The following is an 18066-nucleotide window of genomic DNA, read 5'->3' on the forward strand; positions in this document are numbered from 1 at the left end:
TTTGCCTTTAACCTTTAGATTTTGGAACAGATGGACTTTACTGAGCAAAAACCACATACACTGTTAGAAATCTTGAAAGTTTGTTTGAGAAAAAATTTCCATCCTGCTCCTTCTAAATTTCTCATCTCTGTGGTTAAAAACTGAATGTCGTTTTGATCCCACTTATGATTAGAAAATCAAATGAACATTCCTAAAACAAAAAATGATGAACAAAATTCCACTATTGTATAGTCAGCTTTAGAGACGAAGGTCTTATAGTTGATGGGCATTTAGCCTTAAAGTGATAGTCCATACTAAAGCTAAAATCCCTCTATCTATAGCCGCCAACATTCTAACACTAACCTCTCTAGCCAAGCATACCTTTTCTGCAGGTGATCCAACCCGATCTCAAGCGGCGGAAGCTCTGATCCCACGCTGAGCCGAGCCGCCAGCCACGGCTTCACTGTGGATGTGGGTGCAGAAGACACGTCCAGCCACGGAAGCCCCAGAGTAAATCCATGGGTGGGTGACATCACTCCCCATTCATTTCACAGCAGTCGTCGGACTAGTCCTCTGCAGAGCTTCTGCGCTGGAGATCGGGTCGGATCGCCTGCAGAAAAGGTATGTATACTAATTTTTTCCTTTACAGGACTAGAGTTGGAATGTTAGTGGCTATAGATGCAGGGATTTAAGGTTTAGAATGGGCTTCAACTTTAAAGTGATTGTAAAGTCTTGTTTATTTGTTTTTATAAAGATAACAATCATGTCATACTTGCCTTCCCTTTGCAGTGGTTTTCCACAGAGCAGCCTGGATCCTTCTCTTTTTGGGTCCCTCTTCTGTGCTCCTGGCCCCTACCTACTATGGGGGCACGCGAGCCAAGCCGCAACTACGTGTGTCCATTCAGACATGTAGCCGCATTTTGGCCCTGGCCCCTCTCTCTCCTGATTGGCTAACTGACTTTGACAGCAGCGGGAGCCAGTGGCACCACTGCTTTGTTTTAGCCAATCATGATGTAGAGTCCCGGAAGGCCGAGGCACTCGTGCATATCGCTGGAGAAAGATCGGGCTCAGGTAAGTATTAAGATGCCAGAGGGGGGATACTACACACAGAAATAAATAAAAATAAATATGTGGCGCTAACTGCAGTAAGGAAAGGTGAGTGGTCAGGCTGAATAAATTATTAAACCTAAGAATCAGCAGTGTTACATCACCAGACTGACTAAATCCATGTGATAAAAGAAACCAATTATCAAACGTAACTAAAATAGCTCTAGAAAGGCATAGGAGTGGATAACAATTGCAAAGCAAAATAATTAGCTAAAACAATTGCATAAAGTGAGAAAAAAAAAAAAAAAAAAAAATCACATATAATGCCAAAGTATTCACATAGTGCAAGGAATGGATAGCAATCACATGCAATGCATGGGAGTGGATAACAATCACAAAACAGAACAATAAACCAAAGAAAATTGCATAAAGTGAAACAAAAAAAAATGCATAAAGTGCCAAACTCTTCACATAAAGTGCAAGAAGTATTCAATAGGAATAGGAAAGTCTAAAGTGCATAAAGGTGCAAACAAAACCATAAATAACATAAAAAAACACATAAAATGCACAGAAATCGCTACGTGCAAGAAATCGCAGGTGTCATCACTTCCTGTCATGGCCGAGACCAGGAAGTACTGTGTTCAGTGCTGTTTTACTTATACTTTTGATATAAGCATATGTGTAAAGGCTGGCCGGAGGCGTTTCTGGGTTTTCGCATGTCACTTCCGGCCACCTTTCAGAGCGGCGGTCAGCCGCAGCAATGGTGTCAGTTCCGCGCCCGTCCCCCCTGTCATCCCTGGGTTCCACAGGCTTTGTGGAGGCCGCCCTACCCGTCCTCCCTTGCAGCCCCATGTTCCAGCATCGGGGGGGGGGGGGGGGCAGCCACTGGCTTCTCCCGGCGCTCATGCCGGGGGGAGCGAGGGGGCAGTCCATCCATCCTCCACCACCCACTTTCCCCATGGCTCCATCTGGCCATCGTGCCGCCTGCCCACCTGCTTTTCCCGGCGCTCATGCGGGGGGGGGGGGGGTCCGTCCTTCCATCTTCGATCTCACAATCTCCCCACAGCTCCATCTTGCCAGCATGCAGCCCGCCCGCTTTTCCCGGCGCTCATGCAGGAGGGGGGCGTCCCTTCATCCATCCTCCTCTCACCCACTTCCTCAGGGCTCTCCGTCTGGCCAGGGTGCCGCCTGCCCGCTTCCCACAGTGTTGATGCGGGGGGGGTGGTCGTCTGTCCACCCACCACCTTTGCTGGGCTCTATCCCACTTCTACCTTTCATCCCTGTTTCCTGCCAGCGCTGGGGGTCCGCTTCTCCTGGCGCTCATGCGGGGGGTGGGGGCATTCATTCGTCCACCCTCCACCCACCCACTTGCCACTCACCCGCCAGTTCACCTCCCTGGAACCCACGTTATGCATGGAGGGGACGCCCGCACACTTCCCGGTTTCTCATGGGGGGGGCACTGCTCGCCCGCCTGCTCTTCTCCCGGTACTCACGTGGGGGGATCCCCGCATGCCTCCCGGGCATCCACCATTTCAGTCACAAGTGTTTCATCATGGCGTTTTGGCCCCAGGATTTCTGTCATAGCGTTTTTGGCCCCAGGTTTCTGTCATAGCGTTTCTGTCTAGGAGTTTAGTCTCAGCGTTTTCTGTCATAGCGTTTGGTCCCAGATTTCTGTCTAAACGTTTCTGTCTAGGCGGTTAGCCTCAGCGTTTTTCTGTCGAAACGTTCCTGTTGTGGCGTTCCTGTCATAGCATTTCTGCCTCAGCAGTTCTGCCCCAGCATTTCTGTGATGGCGTTTCTGCCCCGGCATTTCTGTCAGCATTCTGCCTCTGCATTTTCTATCATAATGTTCAGCATTTCTGTCTTAGCGTTCTGCCCTAGCATTTCTGCCATAATGTTCTGCCCCAGGATTTTCGTCACAAGCGTTCAGCCCCTGCAGTTCTGTCTCTGCGTATTTTGTCATAGCATTCTGGCCCAGCATTTTTGTCATAGCGTTCTGCCCCAGCATTTCTGTCATAATGTTGCTGCCCCCAAATTCCTGTCATAGCGTTCTGCCCCAGCATTTCTGTTATAGCGTTTCTGCCCCAGGATTTCTGTCATATCGTCTCTGCCCCAGGATTTCTGTCATATCGTCTCTGCCCTAGCATTTCTGTCATAGCGTTCTGCCCCAGCATTTCTGTCATAGCATTCTGCCCCAGCATTCCTGTCATTGCATTCTGCCCCAGCATTTTCTGGCTCGGCGTTCAGTCTCAGCATTTCTGGCTCGGCGTTCAGTCTTAGCATTTCTGTCATAGCGTTTCTGCCCCAGGATTTCTGTCAATGCATTTCTGCCTCAGCATTCAGTCTCAGCGTTTCTGTCATTGTGTTTCTGCCCAGGATTTCTGTCATGGCATTTCTGCCCAGGATTTCGGTCATGGCATTTCTGCCTCAGCGTTCTGTCATAGCATTTCTGCCCCAGGCTTTCTGCCGTTGCATTGCTGTCAGCATTTCAGTTTTAGAGTTTTCTGTCAGCGTTTCTGACCCAGGATTTCTGTCATTGCATTTCTGCCTCAGCGTTCTGTTATAGCGTTTCTGCCCCAGGATTTCTGTCATTGCATTTCTGCCTCAGTGTTTCGGGTCTCAGAGTTGCTGTCATTGCGTTTCTGCCCCTGGATTTCTGTCACTACGTTTCTGCGTCAGCATTAAGTTTCAGCATTTCTGTCCTGGCGTTTTCTGTCATAGTGTTTTCTGCCCCGGGATGTTCAGCCTCAGCGTTTCTCAGAGGGGCGTCTTTGTTCACTCATGGCTAACTCCAGTAGCTGTTTTCATCTTCGTTGGTCGTCATATCTCATTGTGTCTGTGTTCATGTTTGTACTTGGGTCATTTAGCTAGGGCTCACATGTCAGGATCTGTCACATCTACAGATCCATACGGGCTGAGGTTTTAAAGATTGTTGTTCACAATCGTCTTGCCCGTATACCATACATCATACGATGCATGTTCATTCACCACACCTATACAACTACCCACCACGGTCTGTGGGTAAACTAGCCCTGAGTTTTCAGTTAATTACCTGTCTCTGCACTGCAGGTTACTCGGCCTCACTTACCACTTACACGAGGGTGGGGGGCTCTGTCATCAGGTTCATTTACGTGCAGTGGTCTTGACATTTCTGCTCATGTTCTTATTGTTAGGTAGGCACAGAGGGGGGTTGTTGTTCTTATGTCTGGTTGTCTGTCATTTCTCTAGTTTGTGTTCTCAGCTTGGGCCATCTTGGCTTCCATACCGATATCAACCATGCTTGCACTCACTTCCATCAGCCCTGCCCGTTGTTGGGGCTAGTTGATTGGTGCTGATGTCATTTCGCTACCGGGCTCACCCTTAGGTCCAAAGTAGGGCTGCAACTAACGATTATTTTCATAATCGATTAGTTGGCCGATTATTGTTTCGATTAATCGGTTAATAACCTTTAAAAAAAAAAGTGGGTCAAATTGACATTCATTTTCACCCACAGTGACGGGAAAATTTGGAAATAATAGAAAACTTCTTAGTCAAAGGAATTTTCAGACAATGTATGTGGTTTTCGGTCAGAAATGACATTCATTTTAAAAACAGAATGTTAAAAACAAGTGAAAATTTCAAAAAAATTCTTTCATTCATGTAAAAAGATTTTTTGTATGAATATTCTCACCTGAAAATTGATCTGTGTGACCAGCATAAGGCTCGGTACACACCTATGCAGTTTTCTTTTGATCTGTTTCTGCAGTGCTTTTTGCTGTATGTTTTGATTTTTGCGCACGTGATTTTACTGCAATTTGTATTTTTGCATTTTTTTGGGGCGGACACAAAAACACAAATTGCTGCAAAAACGCATTACATGCTTTTCTTCAGCTTATCCACTGAAGTATATTGAACCAATAAAGAAGCATTTTGCGTTAAAAGTCCCTGACCCTTTCAAATGTGAACGTGTCCCATAGGAAACCATGTAAATGAACTGTAGTGCATTTCTGAAAAAAGCACCAAAAAACACATAGATGTGAACCAGGTCTAATACATTTACTAACATAATGGGGTTAAAAAAACTAAAATTAGCCCTTTATAGTAGAAAAAAGCAGATAATCACTAATGTAAGGGGTTCATTTTTTTACTGTAGAACAGTGAAAGTAATATTTACAGTATCGATTATTTGCTCTTTTTGTACTATAAAGGGCTCATTTTAGTTTTTTTTAACCCTATTATTAGGGATGCACCGAATGGGTTTTTTGGTGCCAAAACCGATACCAAAAATGAAAAATACACTAGGCCGAAAACCGAAACCAATACCGAAACAGCACCGATACCGAAATAACTGTTTTTAAAAAATATTTTTATACAGGAGATGATCAGAGACTGGGGACATGGTACAGGAGGTGGTCAGAGACTGGGGACACCATACAGGAGGTGGTCAGAGACTGGGGACATGGTACAGGGGGTGGTCAGAGACTGGGGACACGGTACAGGAGGTGGTCAGAGACTGGCGGCACAGTACAGGAGGTGGTCAGAGACTGGCGGCACGGTACAGGAGGTGGTCAGAGACTGGCGGGACGGTACAGGAGGTGGTCAGAGACTGGCGGCACGGTACAGGAGAGGGTCAGAGACTGGCGGCATTGTACAGGAGGTGGTCAGAGACTGGCGACCTGATAAAAGAGATAAGTGTGTTGTCCCCTGTGCAGCCAGTGTGTTGTCCCTTGTGCAGCCAGTGTGTTGTCCCCTGTGCAGCCAGTGATGTCCCAGTGCAGCCAGTGATGCAGCGAAGAGAGAGGAGAGCCGCCTCCGCCGTCTGGTTCAATAGAGCACCGGGAACATCACAGCTTTAATTTCAATAGCTGTGTTTGGTTCCCCCGTCGCGCGCCGTCGCATACAGCCCCCCCCCCCTGTCCGGGGAACTATGATAGACAGATCATCCGTCCAATCTGGACGGGTAATCTGTCTATCACAGTTCCCCGGGCAAGGGGGAGGGGCTGTATGCGACAGGGGAACACACAGCTATTGAAATTAAAGCTGTGATGTTCCCGGCGCTCTACTGAACCAGATGGCAGAGGCGGCTCTCCCATGATGGGCGGCACCAGGGGCAGGGGCAGTGCTCCGCCTCCGCCCAGGCCCTGCCCCATTTTGGCTCAATTATCGGCCGTTTTTTCCTTTCGGCAAATTGCCGAAAAGGGCATTTTCGGCCGATATGTTTCGGCGCCCGAAATTTCAGAGCATCCCTACCTATTATGTTACTGGCTGATTAATCGATTATGAAAATAGTAATCGATTAGTTGTCGATTAATCGATTAGTTGTTTCAGCCCTAGTCAGAAGCAGTCGTCAGTTTTCTTCAGTTGATGTCCTGTTGCATAGAGGCCCTGGTTACCGGCAAGGGAATTATTGTCTCTCTCAGGGTGTGTGCTAAGCCGTGTCCCCTTGACGGTCCTTAGGTGGTAGGTTTAAGGAAACATTGTCATGATTCTGGATTCCACTCTCGGCTCTGATCTTGTCTAGAATGTTGCCTGGAGTACTGCTCAGGGACATCAGTCCAGTCGTCTTTTCTGATCCCCAGCCTGATCCAGGTAGGGGGTGCTTCAGTCACTTTGGGTATGTCTGTATCATGCCATGGGACTTATTTCCCCGGGATGGAGTCTGGCCCTCCTTCCTCGGGTTCAGGATTCGGACTCGGTTGTTAGGTCTCAGGCTGAAGCACGACCCGATCGTATCAGGTGGGACCAGTGTTCTGTGTCTGGCATGGTTTCTCCATGTTTGACAATGTTGATTGCCATGGCGCATGGGCCTTATCCGCTTACTCCATCACATCCATCAGGTATCCAGCATTTTGCACTCCTGCCAGTGGTCTTTTTGCACTCACCCTCTCACTTCCCCATGCCAAGTATGGGTAGGCCAGGGGTTGGGGGGGGGGGGGGGGCTTTTCACTGAGCTACTTTGCTGGTGTCCATTTGAAGTATTTCAGTCTTCTGGACCATCATTTGTAGGGGTTCCTCGGGCCAGGCCTTGCTTCGTTCCCCCACGTATCCTCTCATTCACAAGCAGTTCATTCTCATGTCTGGGTTGTCTCAGGCATCAAGCTTAATCCAATCTTTCACGGGACATTTAGTTGGCTTCTGGGTAGCTTCGCAGGTTCTATAAGGGGTTCCTTCTCATCACCAAGTCAGGAGTCGGTGGGTTTCTCCTGTCACAGCGGATACTTACTGTTGCCATCCGGGCGCACGCTATTATACGTGTCGGATCATTACCTTCCCTTCTTCACCTAAATTTGTGTCTTTTTGCCCCCTTTCAGGCATACTGACCAGCTAGGCCATGGCACACCACATGCCTTGGTTCTTAGGAATATCGCATTTCACACTTGAAGATTCTGACTACAAGTGTAAAGGTTGGCTGTATTTGTGGGAGGAGCCTGAGAGGGATATTTAATCCCCCTCCTCTGTCAAGGCCAGTGTTGTCTGCATTTCTGGGTTCCCACCCACCCGTTTCCCCTAGACTTTCATACATACTCATAGTATTTTTCTTATTCTTACATTCAGGGTATACCCTCTTTCAGGCATACTGACTAGCTGGGCCATGGCACACCACATGCTTTGGTTCTTAGGAATATCGCATTTCCCACTTGAAGACTCTGACTACAAATATTTTTTTACCTATTCGTTTTAAACTACTGCACAATGAGGATGCTTTTCTTCTTCCCATGGCTTCACCTCATCTGCTGAGTTTGAAGTTCCCCACTAGAGATCCGTTGTGTGCTGTGACGATTGGAGGAGATTGATCGACTGCTGGCTTACCATTGCCTTCAGATTACAGGCTCATTCTAACTCTAGGGGTCTCCTTTGGAGGTAAGAGGCTGGGGGAAACGTGTGAAACTCCATGGATTGCTGCTGATTGGAGGAATCTGAAATCGATCACTTTCTACACATGCACTTTACGTTTTTTATATGAACTGTTTGATGAAGATTCAGTTCATTCGCATTTGCACTTTATTGCACTGATTGGACTTTGCACCTTTTTTTACATTGACTTTTATTATTTTGCATTTTATGCCATTTCTTGCACCTTAGCGATTTCTGTGCATTTTATGTGTTTTTGTTATGTTATTTATGGTTTTGTTTTCACCTTTATGCACTTTAGACATTCCTATTCCTATTGGATCCTTCTTGCATTTTACGTGAAGCGTTTGGCACTTATGTGATTTTATGTGATTTTTTTCACTCTATGCGTTTATTTTTTGGTTTATTGTTCCGTTTTGTGATTGTTATCCACTCCCATGGATTCTATGTGATTGCTATCCATTCCTTGCACTTTATGAGAATACTTTGGCATTATATGCGATTTTATGCGATTTGTTTTTTCCTCACTTTATGCAATTTTTGGCTAATTATCTTTCTTTGTAATTGCTATCCACTCCTATGCATTTCTAGAGCTATTTTGGTTATGTTTGATTATTGGTTTCTTTTATCATATGGATTTAGTCAGTCTGGTGATGTTACACTGCTGATTCTTTTGTTTATTAATTTATTCAGCTTGACCACTCAACTTTCCTTACTGCAGTTAGCGCCACATGTTTATTTTTATTTGATTGCTTTTTGTGTGGGAACACTTCTTTATGTTTGGCAGCTTCTGTTGGTCTGCATGGATTTGCTTTAGCTGTTAATTTTTTCGCATTTTGCGCATTAGTCTGCCTTTAGTTTACTTTGCTATGCATAAAATGCATTAGGTAAAAAAACCTTCTGACTTTACAATCACTTTAAGACCCCTTTCGGGTGTTTTTCAGGCGCTTTAGCGTTAAAAAAAGTGCCTGTAAAGCACCTGAAAGAAGCCTCATCTGCAATCCCAATGTGAAAGCCCAAGTTCTTTCACACTGAGGCCGCGTACACACGCGCGGACTGTTCGCCCAACTTTGTCCGTCCAACAGTTTCGGCAAACAGTCCGCTCAAACTTAGCATGGACGGACATGGCCACACACGACGGACGAACAGTTTTCTGAAACCGTGCGCGATGACGTGAACGGCACGTACGACGGGACGGAAAATACGACGTCCTATACACTGCATTATAGCTTTCGGCGTGAAAATCCTTTCTGAGCATGCGCGAGACTTAGTTGGCCGAACAAGCCTACACACGAGCGAACAGTCCGCTGAAACCTTGTTTCAGCGGACAGTTTTTCGGAATTTCCGTAAGACCTTGTCCGTCCAACTGTCCGCTGAAACTGTCCGCTGAAGCCCCACACACGAGCGGACTGTCCGCCCAAACACTGTTCAGCGGACAAGGTTGGGCGAACAGTCCGCCCGTGTGTACGCGGCCTGAGGCGCTGCGCTGGCAGGGCGTAAAAAAAAGTCCTGCAAGCAGCTTCTTTGCAGCGCTTTTGGAGCGTTGAATACACCACTCCAAACATGCCCCTTCCCATTGAATTCAATGGGAAACGCCTGCAAAGCACCTGAAAAGCGCTTTTTGTAGCAGCGCTTTGTGGGCGCTTTTAACCCTTTATTTGGCCACTAGCAGGGGTTAAAAGCACCCCAATAGCGCTTGAAAAACGATGGTGCCAGCGTTTTTCGGGCGCGGGCAGCGTGAAAGGGCTCTTAAACCACTAGGGCTTTCACATTGGGATTGCAGATGAGGCTTTTTTTAATGCTAAAGTGCCTGAAAAACTCCTGAAACACTCCCCAGTGTGAAAGGGGTCTGACCACTTCCGGACCGCCCACCATCGTTATATGTCGGTACTTTGAAGAGGAATATCATTGTTATGGCAGAAGCTAGCTGCCATAACCCCGGTATCCTCTTCTTCAGTGAGTGGTCGGTTTCAGATAAAAGTGGTTTCTGTGGTGGATTCGCCACGAGATCACTTTAATCGGCGGCGGGAGAGGTGATCGGATCCTTCTTGTGGCCTGACATGGAGACGAGTGAGGGGAAGATGGCCCCACCCGTCTCCATATCATTGCAAGATGTCACTTCCGCCCATAGCTCTTAAAGGGCCATTTTTTTAAATGACAATTTTTTTTATTTTTTTTTATTGCATTTTAATGTAAATATGAGATCTGAGGTCTTTTTGACCCCAGATTTCATATTTAAGAGGTCCTGTCATCTTTTTTTTCTATTACAAGGGATGTTTACATTATAATAAATAAAAGTGACACATTTAAAAAAAAAAAAAAAAGTTTAAAAATAAAAGGTAAAATAAATAAGATTTTTTATTTTTTTTTAAACGTGCCCCATCCTGACGAGCTTGTGTGCAGAAGCAAACGCAACCTGAGTAGCGCCCGCATATGAAAACAGTGTTAAAACCACACATGTGAGGTATGGCCGCGATAGGAAGAGTGAGAGTATTAATTCTAGCCCTAGACCTCTTCTGTAACACAAAACATGTAACCTGTAGAATTTTTTTAAACGTCACCTATGGAGATTTGTAAGGGTAAAAGTTTGTTGCCATTCCATGAGCGGGCGCAATTTTGAATCGTGTCATGTTGGGTATCAATTTACTTAGTGCTACATTAACTTTTACAACATAAAAAAAAAAATCAGGCTAACTTTACTGTTCTTATTTTTTAATAAAAAAATTTGTCTTTTTTTCCAAAAAAAAAGTGCGCTTGTAAGACCGTTGCGCAAATACAGTGTGACAGAAAGTATTGGATAAAAAATATTTCTGGACAGCCGCACTCCGAAAAACGTATTGCCTTTTATTCAAAAACACATAGTATCAAAAATACATGCCACAGCAGACAGGAAACTGACGCGTTTTGCAATAAACTCAGTGCTTACTCATAGCTGACAAAGTATTGCAACAACCGCCATTTTATTCTCTAGAGCATTAGAATTAGAAAAAAAAATGTATGATGTTTGGGGGGCTCTAAGTAATTTTCTAGTAAAAAAAACAAAACAGTTTTTAACTTGTAAACAACAAATCTCAGAAAGAGGCTCGGTCCTTAAAGTGGAGTTCTGCTTAACCACTTAAGGACTGCCTCACGTCGATATACGTCGGCAGAATGGCACGGCTAGGCACAAGCATGTACAGGTACGTTGCCCTTTAAGTGACCAGCTGTGAGTCGCGTGCGTGCCGCCGATGCATAGTAGTCCATTATGCTTTACCTTTGCAGGGAATCAAAGAGGAAGTAAACCCATCAGGGTTTACTTCCTCTTTAATGCCAGGGGTCCCTAAAATGTGTCAAAATTGTCCGACGTGTCTGCCATAATGCCGCAGTCACAATAAAAATTGCTGATCGCCACCATTACTAGTAAAAAAAAATTATTGATAAAAATGCCATAAAACTATCCCCTATTTTGTAGATGCTATAACTTTTGCGCAAACCAATCAATAAACGATTATTGTGATTTTTTTTTTTTTACCCAAAATATGTAGAAGAATACGTATTGGCCTAACCTGGGTTTTTTTTTTATATATATATATGTATTTTTGGGGATATTTATTATAGCAAAAAGTAAAAAATATTGCATTTTTTTCAAAATTGTTGCTCTATTTTTGTTTATAGCGCAAAAAATAAAAACCGCAGAGGTGATCAAATACCACGTAAAGAAAGCTCTATTTGTGGGAAAAAAAGGACGCTGATTTTGTTTGGGAGCCACGTCACACGACCGTGCAATTGTCAGTTAAAGCGACGCAGTGCTGAATCACAAAAAGGGGCTTGGTCCTTTAGCTGCAAAATGGTCCGGGTCTTAAGTGGTTAAAAAAAAAAAATTAAAAGTCAGCAGCTACAATTACTGCAGTTGCTGACTTTTAATAATTGTACACTTACCTGTCCCAGGGTCCAGCAATGCGGAGGAACAAAGCCCCGCTTGTCTCCCCCTCCTCTCTGCGGTGCCAGCATTGTAACTGTGTACGCCCGGCTAAAAATAGCGGCGCTTTACCACCGACGCCACCGATGAAAGCAATCTTATCATGTGGGGTGAACGACACTTTAAATATTGCCTTCTTGTCTGGCCAGCAAAGTAAAATATTCCTATCTCTATGGCAGCCTTCATTAAATGACAGACTGTGGTCCGGACATGGATCGAGTAATGGCCGTGCCCAGACCATCAGCCCGCCAGTCTTCAGCTCCTGATCCGTGCTGCTCAGCAGTCTATAGTTGCTGGGAATGCCAGTGTCCCAGCAGCCAATGACATCACATGTATGCCCCACCCCCTGTACCAAGTTTCTCAGCCCAGCTAACGCCCCCTTCAGCTCATCCCTTCTGCCAGCTTCCACCACTGCCAACCCAGTTACTGGACATATGGTGGTATGCTGTTTACTTGGATGAGATTTATAGGTGCACTCTGATGGGCACACATGATGTAGAGAGGCACACTGGTGGGCACATATGATGTAGAGGGGCACACTGGTGGGCACATATGATGTAAAGGGGCACATTGGTAAGCACACATAATGTAAAGGGTCACTGATGGGGACACCTGATGTAAAGGGGCACTCTGATGGGCACATATGGTTAAAGGGGCACTCTGATGGGCACATATGGTGTAAAGGGGCACTCGGGTGACCACATGGTGTAAAGGGGCACTCTGGTGGGCACATATGATGTAAAGAGGTGCTCTAATGGGAACACCTGATGTAAGGGGGCACATTTTTTATTTTACTTAATTTTTTGGGGGGTTTTACACTTTCTTTTGCATTTTTTTTTTAGCACTTTTATTCCTATTACAAGGAATGTAAACATCCCTTGTAATAGGAATCGTTTGTGACAGGTCCTCTTTATGTCATATTGACCCCGCATCTCTCCTCCAGGCTGGAAAGCATGGGCTCGGAAAAGAAAATCCACAATCTCATGCTTACCAGCCGCGATTATGGCTTTGTTTACATCCATGGCCCGGACGTGATGTCATAACTTCACGCCCAGTCCTCCGACGGTCATAGAGATGACTGGTGGCTATCTGGTCACCGGAAATCTCTATGGTCGTCATCTGGCGGCGGCCGATTCTTTCTCCGGGCCCCTGATGGCCGGATAGCGGTGGGAGGGGGGGTTGTCCCCTCCCGTCGCCTGTAAGAAAGATCAATTGGTGGAACCGCCGCTATGATCATTCCTATGGTGCACAGAATCGCTGGCTGTAAACAAGGATGCCTGTAGCTGCAGGCACCATTCAGATATTGCCACTGAAACTCAAAGACGACATATGACGTCTTTGGGCGGGAAGTGGTTAAACATTCACATCTTACTTACTATAGTACTCAGGGCTGCAGTTAGAAATCACGGGGCCCCATACAGCCTAACTCACAGGGCCCCCCACCTCCAGCCAAAAGTGACTGAAAACATAGATTTATCAGTCCCTTTCTCTACAATCTCAGCTGGACATAGGAATAAATTGGAAGCGCTTTGAGGCTTCCTGCTCATTCACGAACTGAAGCACAGTGTGTGAGAGCTGATTGGAGGAAAGGGACACCCCCTGCACCGTAGACAGCGGTGGCTGTCTTCAGGTAAATATCTCCTAAACCGTATAGGTTTAGGAGATATTTCTTGGACCTACAGGTAAGCCTTAATCTAGGCTTACCTGTAGGTCAAAGTGCTTTGTAAGGGTTTACAACCACTTTAATCAAAAAGTTATGCCCACTTTTGCATTATTTTCAATACAGCCCTTGTAGTATATGCCTGTGATAGTAACAAATAGTAGATTGTATCTAGATATGTAGAATGTGTGCATTAAGTGATCACAGGGTTGTTCCTTTTCTTGTTTTCCTAGGGAACAGCTGTATATCTGGAAGTAATCCAAAGTAATTTCCCTGAAGCTCTGGAAAAGGTGGCCAAGTTCACATTTTCTCCAAATGACAATCACTTTGAAGCCGGGATTAAAATTATTCCTTATCCTTCTGTCTGTTTCTTTAGCCTCTTGGAAAAGATTTACTCATCACCAATTCCTCTTCATACTTCCATGTCTCATTATGAGATTCTGTACATCCAGCTTCTCTTTGCACTGAAGGACGTGGATCTACGCATTCTTGAAGCTAATTATTCGTGGTTCCTTCGTCATGTCTTTTCCATCTTGGAGGAACATTGGGAGTCTCTTATTACAGATATTCAGCAAGGACGCCTTAATCCAGAATTCAAGCTACCTCTGAATATCAGAAAGCAGATTGAAAATAGTCTGATCCCTGATGCAGTCCGAGCTGAAGAATTACGTGCACAAGTCAAAGAGGGTTTTTGTGGCATTGCCAAGAGAGTGTGGCCAAATCTGCAAGTGGTTATAACTTTGGAATCTGGAGGCAGTGACTTGGATAGGCAGATACTTAAGGACGCTATATGCCAGGGAGTACCATTTTACTCCCCCTTGTACTATACAGCAGAAGGTATGGAATCTTTGTATATACCTCAGTTTCAAATATTACTTCCTTTTCTGCTCATGAGGGAAAAACAACAGATTCAATTAGATGCTGGCCTCCACAGGTGCTTGCATGCACAAAACACAAGTTCACTTAAATTTTTTTTGACAGTTAGTGCTAGACTTGAAAATTCAGGATGCTTTGTTCAGTAGACTTATGCCCTGTACACATGGTCGGACATTCCGACCACAAAATCCGTTGGACTTTTTCCGACGGATTTTGGCCCAAACTTGGCATACACACGGTCGCACAAAGTTCTCGGAATTTCCGATCGTTCTGAACGAGGTGGCGTCAAACGTGTACGTCGGGACTATAAACGGCCTAATAGCCAATAGCTTTTGTCTCTTAGTTTATTCTGAGCATGCGTGGCACTTTGTCCATCGGAATTGTCTACACATGATCAGAATTTATGTGATCGGATTTTGTTGTCGGAAAATTTTAGATCCTGCTCTCAATCTTTGTGCGTCAGAACATCCGACAGAAAAAGTCTGATGGAGCCCACACACGATCGGATTTTCTGACAACAAGATCCAATCACACATTTTCTGTCGGAAAGTCCGACCGTGTGTACAGGTCATAAGAGCTTCTAACCAACATCCATGCAAGAGAGCACATAGACACACTTACGCATACCCTGGGACCAGATTATTTGGGCTGTTTTTTTTATTAAAATGAAGTATACCCAGGACCAGCAGAAACGATATACTTTTCATTCAGGAAGCTTGTCCTATCACTACATCTCCACCACTGATACTGTAAATTAGGGCTGCAATTAAGAATTATTTTCATAATCTATTAGTTGGCCGATTATTGTTTCTATTAATTAATAGAAACACTAATCGGCCAACTAATAGATTATGAAAATAATTCTTAATTGCAGCCCTAATTTACAGTATCAGAAAAGTGTGGTGTATAATTTAGTTACCGTATATACTCGAGTATAGGCCGACCCGAATATAAGCCGAGGCCCCCAATTTACCCCAACAAAACTGGAAAACTTATTGACTCGTGTATAAGCCGAGGGTGAGACATGCCTGTCCATCCCTGTGTGTCCGTCCATCCCTGTGTGTGTGTCCGTCCATCCATCCCTGTGTGTGTGTCCATCTATCCCTGTGTGTGTGTCCATCTATCCCTGTGTGTGTGTCCGTGCAGCCTTGTGTGTCCAGCCTACCTGTGTCCCGAGCCTCCGTCGTCCCGTGCCTCCGTCGTCCCGTGCCTCCGTCGTCCCGTGCCTCCTCCGTCCCGTGCCTCCGTCGTCCCGTGCCTCCTCCGTCCCGTGCCGAGCCGAGCCTCCGTCCTTCCAGGATCGCCGCTCTTCATCGGCGCCTCGGCGGCCATTCTACCTTTCAAAAGGCGCGCCTCCGCCTCCGCCTGTGATAGGCGGAACACTCAATTTCCCAGCAGTCTGTGTTCCGCCTATCACGGACATCCTCTCATCCTCGTCCGTAGTACGAGGATGAGCGGATGTCCGTGATAGGCGGAACACTGACTGCTGGGAAATTGAGTGTTCCGCCTATCACAGGCGGAGGCGGAGGCGCGGCTTTTGAAAGGTAGAATGGCCGCCGTCTGTCTGCTCGACACGCTGATCGAGCAGGCAGACGGCGATGACTCGAGTATAAGCCGAGGGTGGCACTTTCAGCCTCAAAAAAGAGGCTGAAAATCTCGGCTTATACTCGAGTATATACGGTAATATGTAAAATAAAAAAAAGGCAATTTATTCTTTAATCCACTCTGAGAATAACGGATAGAAGAGATATACTGTATATAGTATTAGAGGTTGAATCTAGTAAATATCAGACTCAGATCAAATTTTTTTATTTTGTTTTGCAGATTTTCAAACAGAACTGTAATATATTATGTGCTGGCCATACAAAAACAATGTCTTCCTTCAAAAAAAAAAAATTAATTTTAAGAACCTTTGGTCGATTATCTAATCATTAGTGGGGTCAAATCGATGTTTGTTTTCAACCAGAGTGATGAGAAAATTACGTATTTATCGGTGTATAACACGCACCTTAACTGTAAGAGGGAAGTTTTAGGAAAAAACCCATAACATTTTTAAATAAGGGTCAGTGCTCTGCAGCCTCATCAGTGCCCATCAATGCAGCCTGATCTATCCCATCTGCAGCCTCTAACATGACCATTATTGCAGCTTCTAACATGCCCATTATTACAACCTCTAACATGCCCATGATTGCAGCCTCTAACGTGCCCATGATTGCAGCCTCTATGGTATACATCTGCAGACTTGCCTTTGCAGATGATTGCAGCCGCGCCAGTGCTGGATGACACAGATCTGCGATCTCCTGTGCATCCGGCGCTCAGTCACTCACAGTCCCTCCTGGCTCATATGATGGACAGAGCAGTGGTCCAATGCCGGGCCAGGGGGGGCGGGACTGTGTGCGACACCGCCGGGTATATAGGCGATTGCAGCTCTGTGTCATCCAGTGGCACTCGTTCCCTCTGAGTAGCAGGGATCGGCATATAACACGCGCACACACACCGTTTCCCCCTAACTTTCAGGGGGAAAAAGTTATACGCCGATAAATACGGTAATAGAAAACTTCTTGGTCAAATGAATTTTCAGATAGTGTATGTGGTTTTCGTTCAGAAATTACATTAATTTTGAAGCAGAATGTTAAAAGCAAGTGAAAACTTCAAACAACATTCTTTCATTCACTGAATATACAAAGATTTTTCGTCTGAATATTCTCGTCTGAAAATGAATCCATGTGATCAGCATAAGGCTCAGTACACACCTATGCAGTTTGCTTTTGATCTGTTTCTGCAGTGCTTTTTGCTGGGCGCTTTGATTTTTTCTGCATGTGATTTTGCTGCAATTTGCGTTTTTGCATTTTTTTAAATGCTTTTTTTTTTTTTGCCCAATTTGTTGTTGGGCAGATTTTAAAAAAAAACACAAATTGTTGCAAAAACACATTACATGCTTTTCTGCAGTTTCTCCATTGAAGTTTCTCTATTGAACCAAAAAAGCCCCATTTTACATTTAAAAAAGTCCTTGACCCTTTCCAAATACGCAGCAGCTGAAAAAAAGAATAGATGTCAACCTTAAATGAACTGTAGTGCGTTTCTGCAAAAAGCACCAAAAAACACATAGGCGTTTAGTAACATAATGGGGTAAAAAAAATGTGTATGTTCCTGGCCGATTAATCGATTATGAAAATGGTAATCAATTAATTGCATAATAATGATTTGGTTGCTCTTTGATCTTGATTGTGTTCTTCTTCTCAGGTCTTTGTGGTGTGAATTTGTGGCCTGCAGAAGATGTACCCCATTACACATTGTGCCCCCGTTCTGCATTCTTTGAATTTATACCTGTGGATACCAGCGATCATGATCAACCACAAACACGGTGTATTCAAGATGTTTCTGAGGGGAAAGCTTATGAGCTGGTTATAACTAATAGAGACGGACTTTACAGGTGAGCAATGTCATAGGAAGCTTGTCACCTTTAGACAATGGCACAATGTCTGTGAGATAGTGTATGGCTAAGCAAACCTGGGTGATTTTTTTGCCAGGCTTAAAAAGTTGTGTGACTATGTGAATTCATAAATATTTTTTTTTATCAGTGATTGACATTTATTTTTACAAAGCAAATCTTTAGAAAACAAAAAAAATGCAGAAACAAAAAATGCCTATTGTTATCTACTGCAGGCAGGGCCGGGACAGGGGGGCCAGGCTCTATGTGTAGTGTGGGGGGGTG

At 44.9% G+C, this 18066-nt stretch overlaps 1 protein-coding gene across 2 annotated transcripts in view; it reads left to right on the plus strand.

The window, feature by feature from the left end:
- GHDC (GH3 domain containing) overlaps nt 1–18066 on the plus strand; it is a 201323-nt gene that overhangs the window by 26280 nt on the left and 156977 nt on the right. For both annotated transcript variants that reach the window (XM_077459577.1, XM_077459576.1), the window contains exons 4-5: nt 13709–14312; nt 17595–17784. In XM_077459577.1, the coding sequence (XP_077315703.1) occupies nt 13709–14312; nt 17595–17784 (794 nt within the window). The remainder of the gene's footprint in view (nt 1–13708; nt 14313–17594; nt 17785–18066) is intronic.

This window comes from Lithobates pipiens, unplaced genomic scaffold, assembly GCF_037356315.1.
Source record: "Lithobates pipiens isolate NorthernLeopardFrog02 unplaced genomic scaffold, aLitPip1_a1.2 Scaffold_28, whole genome shotgun sequence".
In the NCBI taxonomy this organism is placed as follows: Eukaryota; Metazoa; Chordata; class Amphibia; order Anura; family Ranidae; genus Lithobates; species Lithobates pipiens.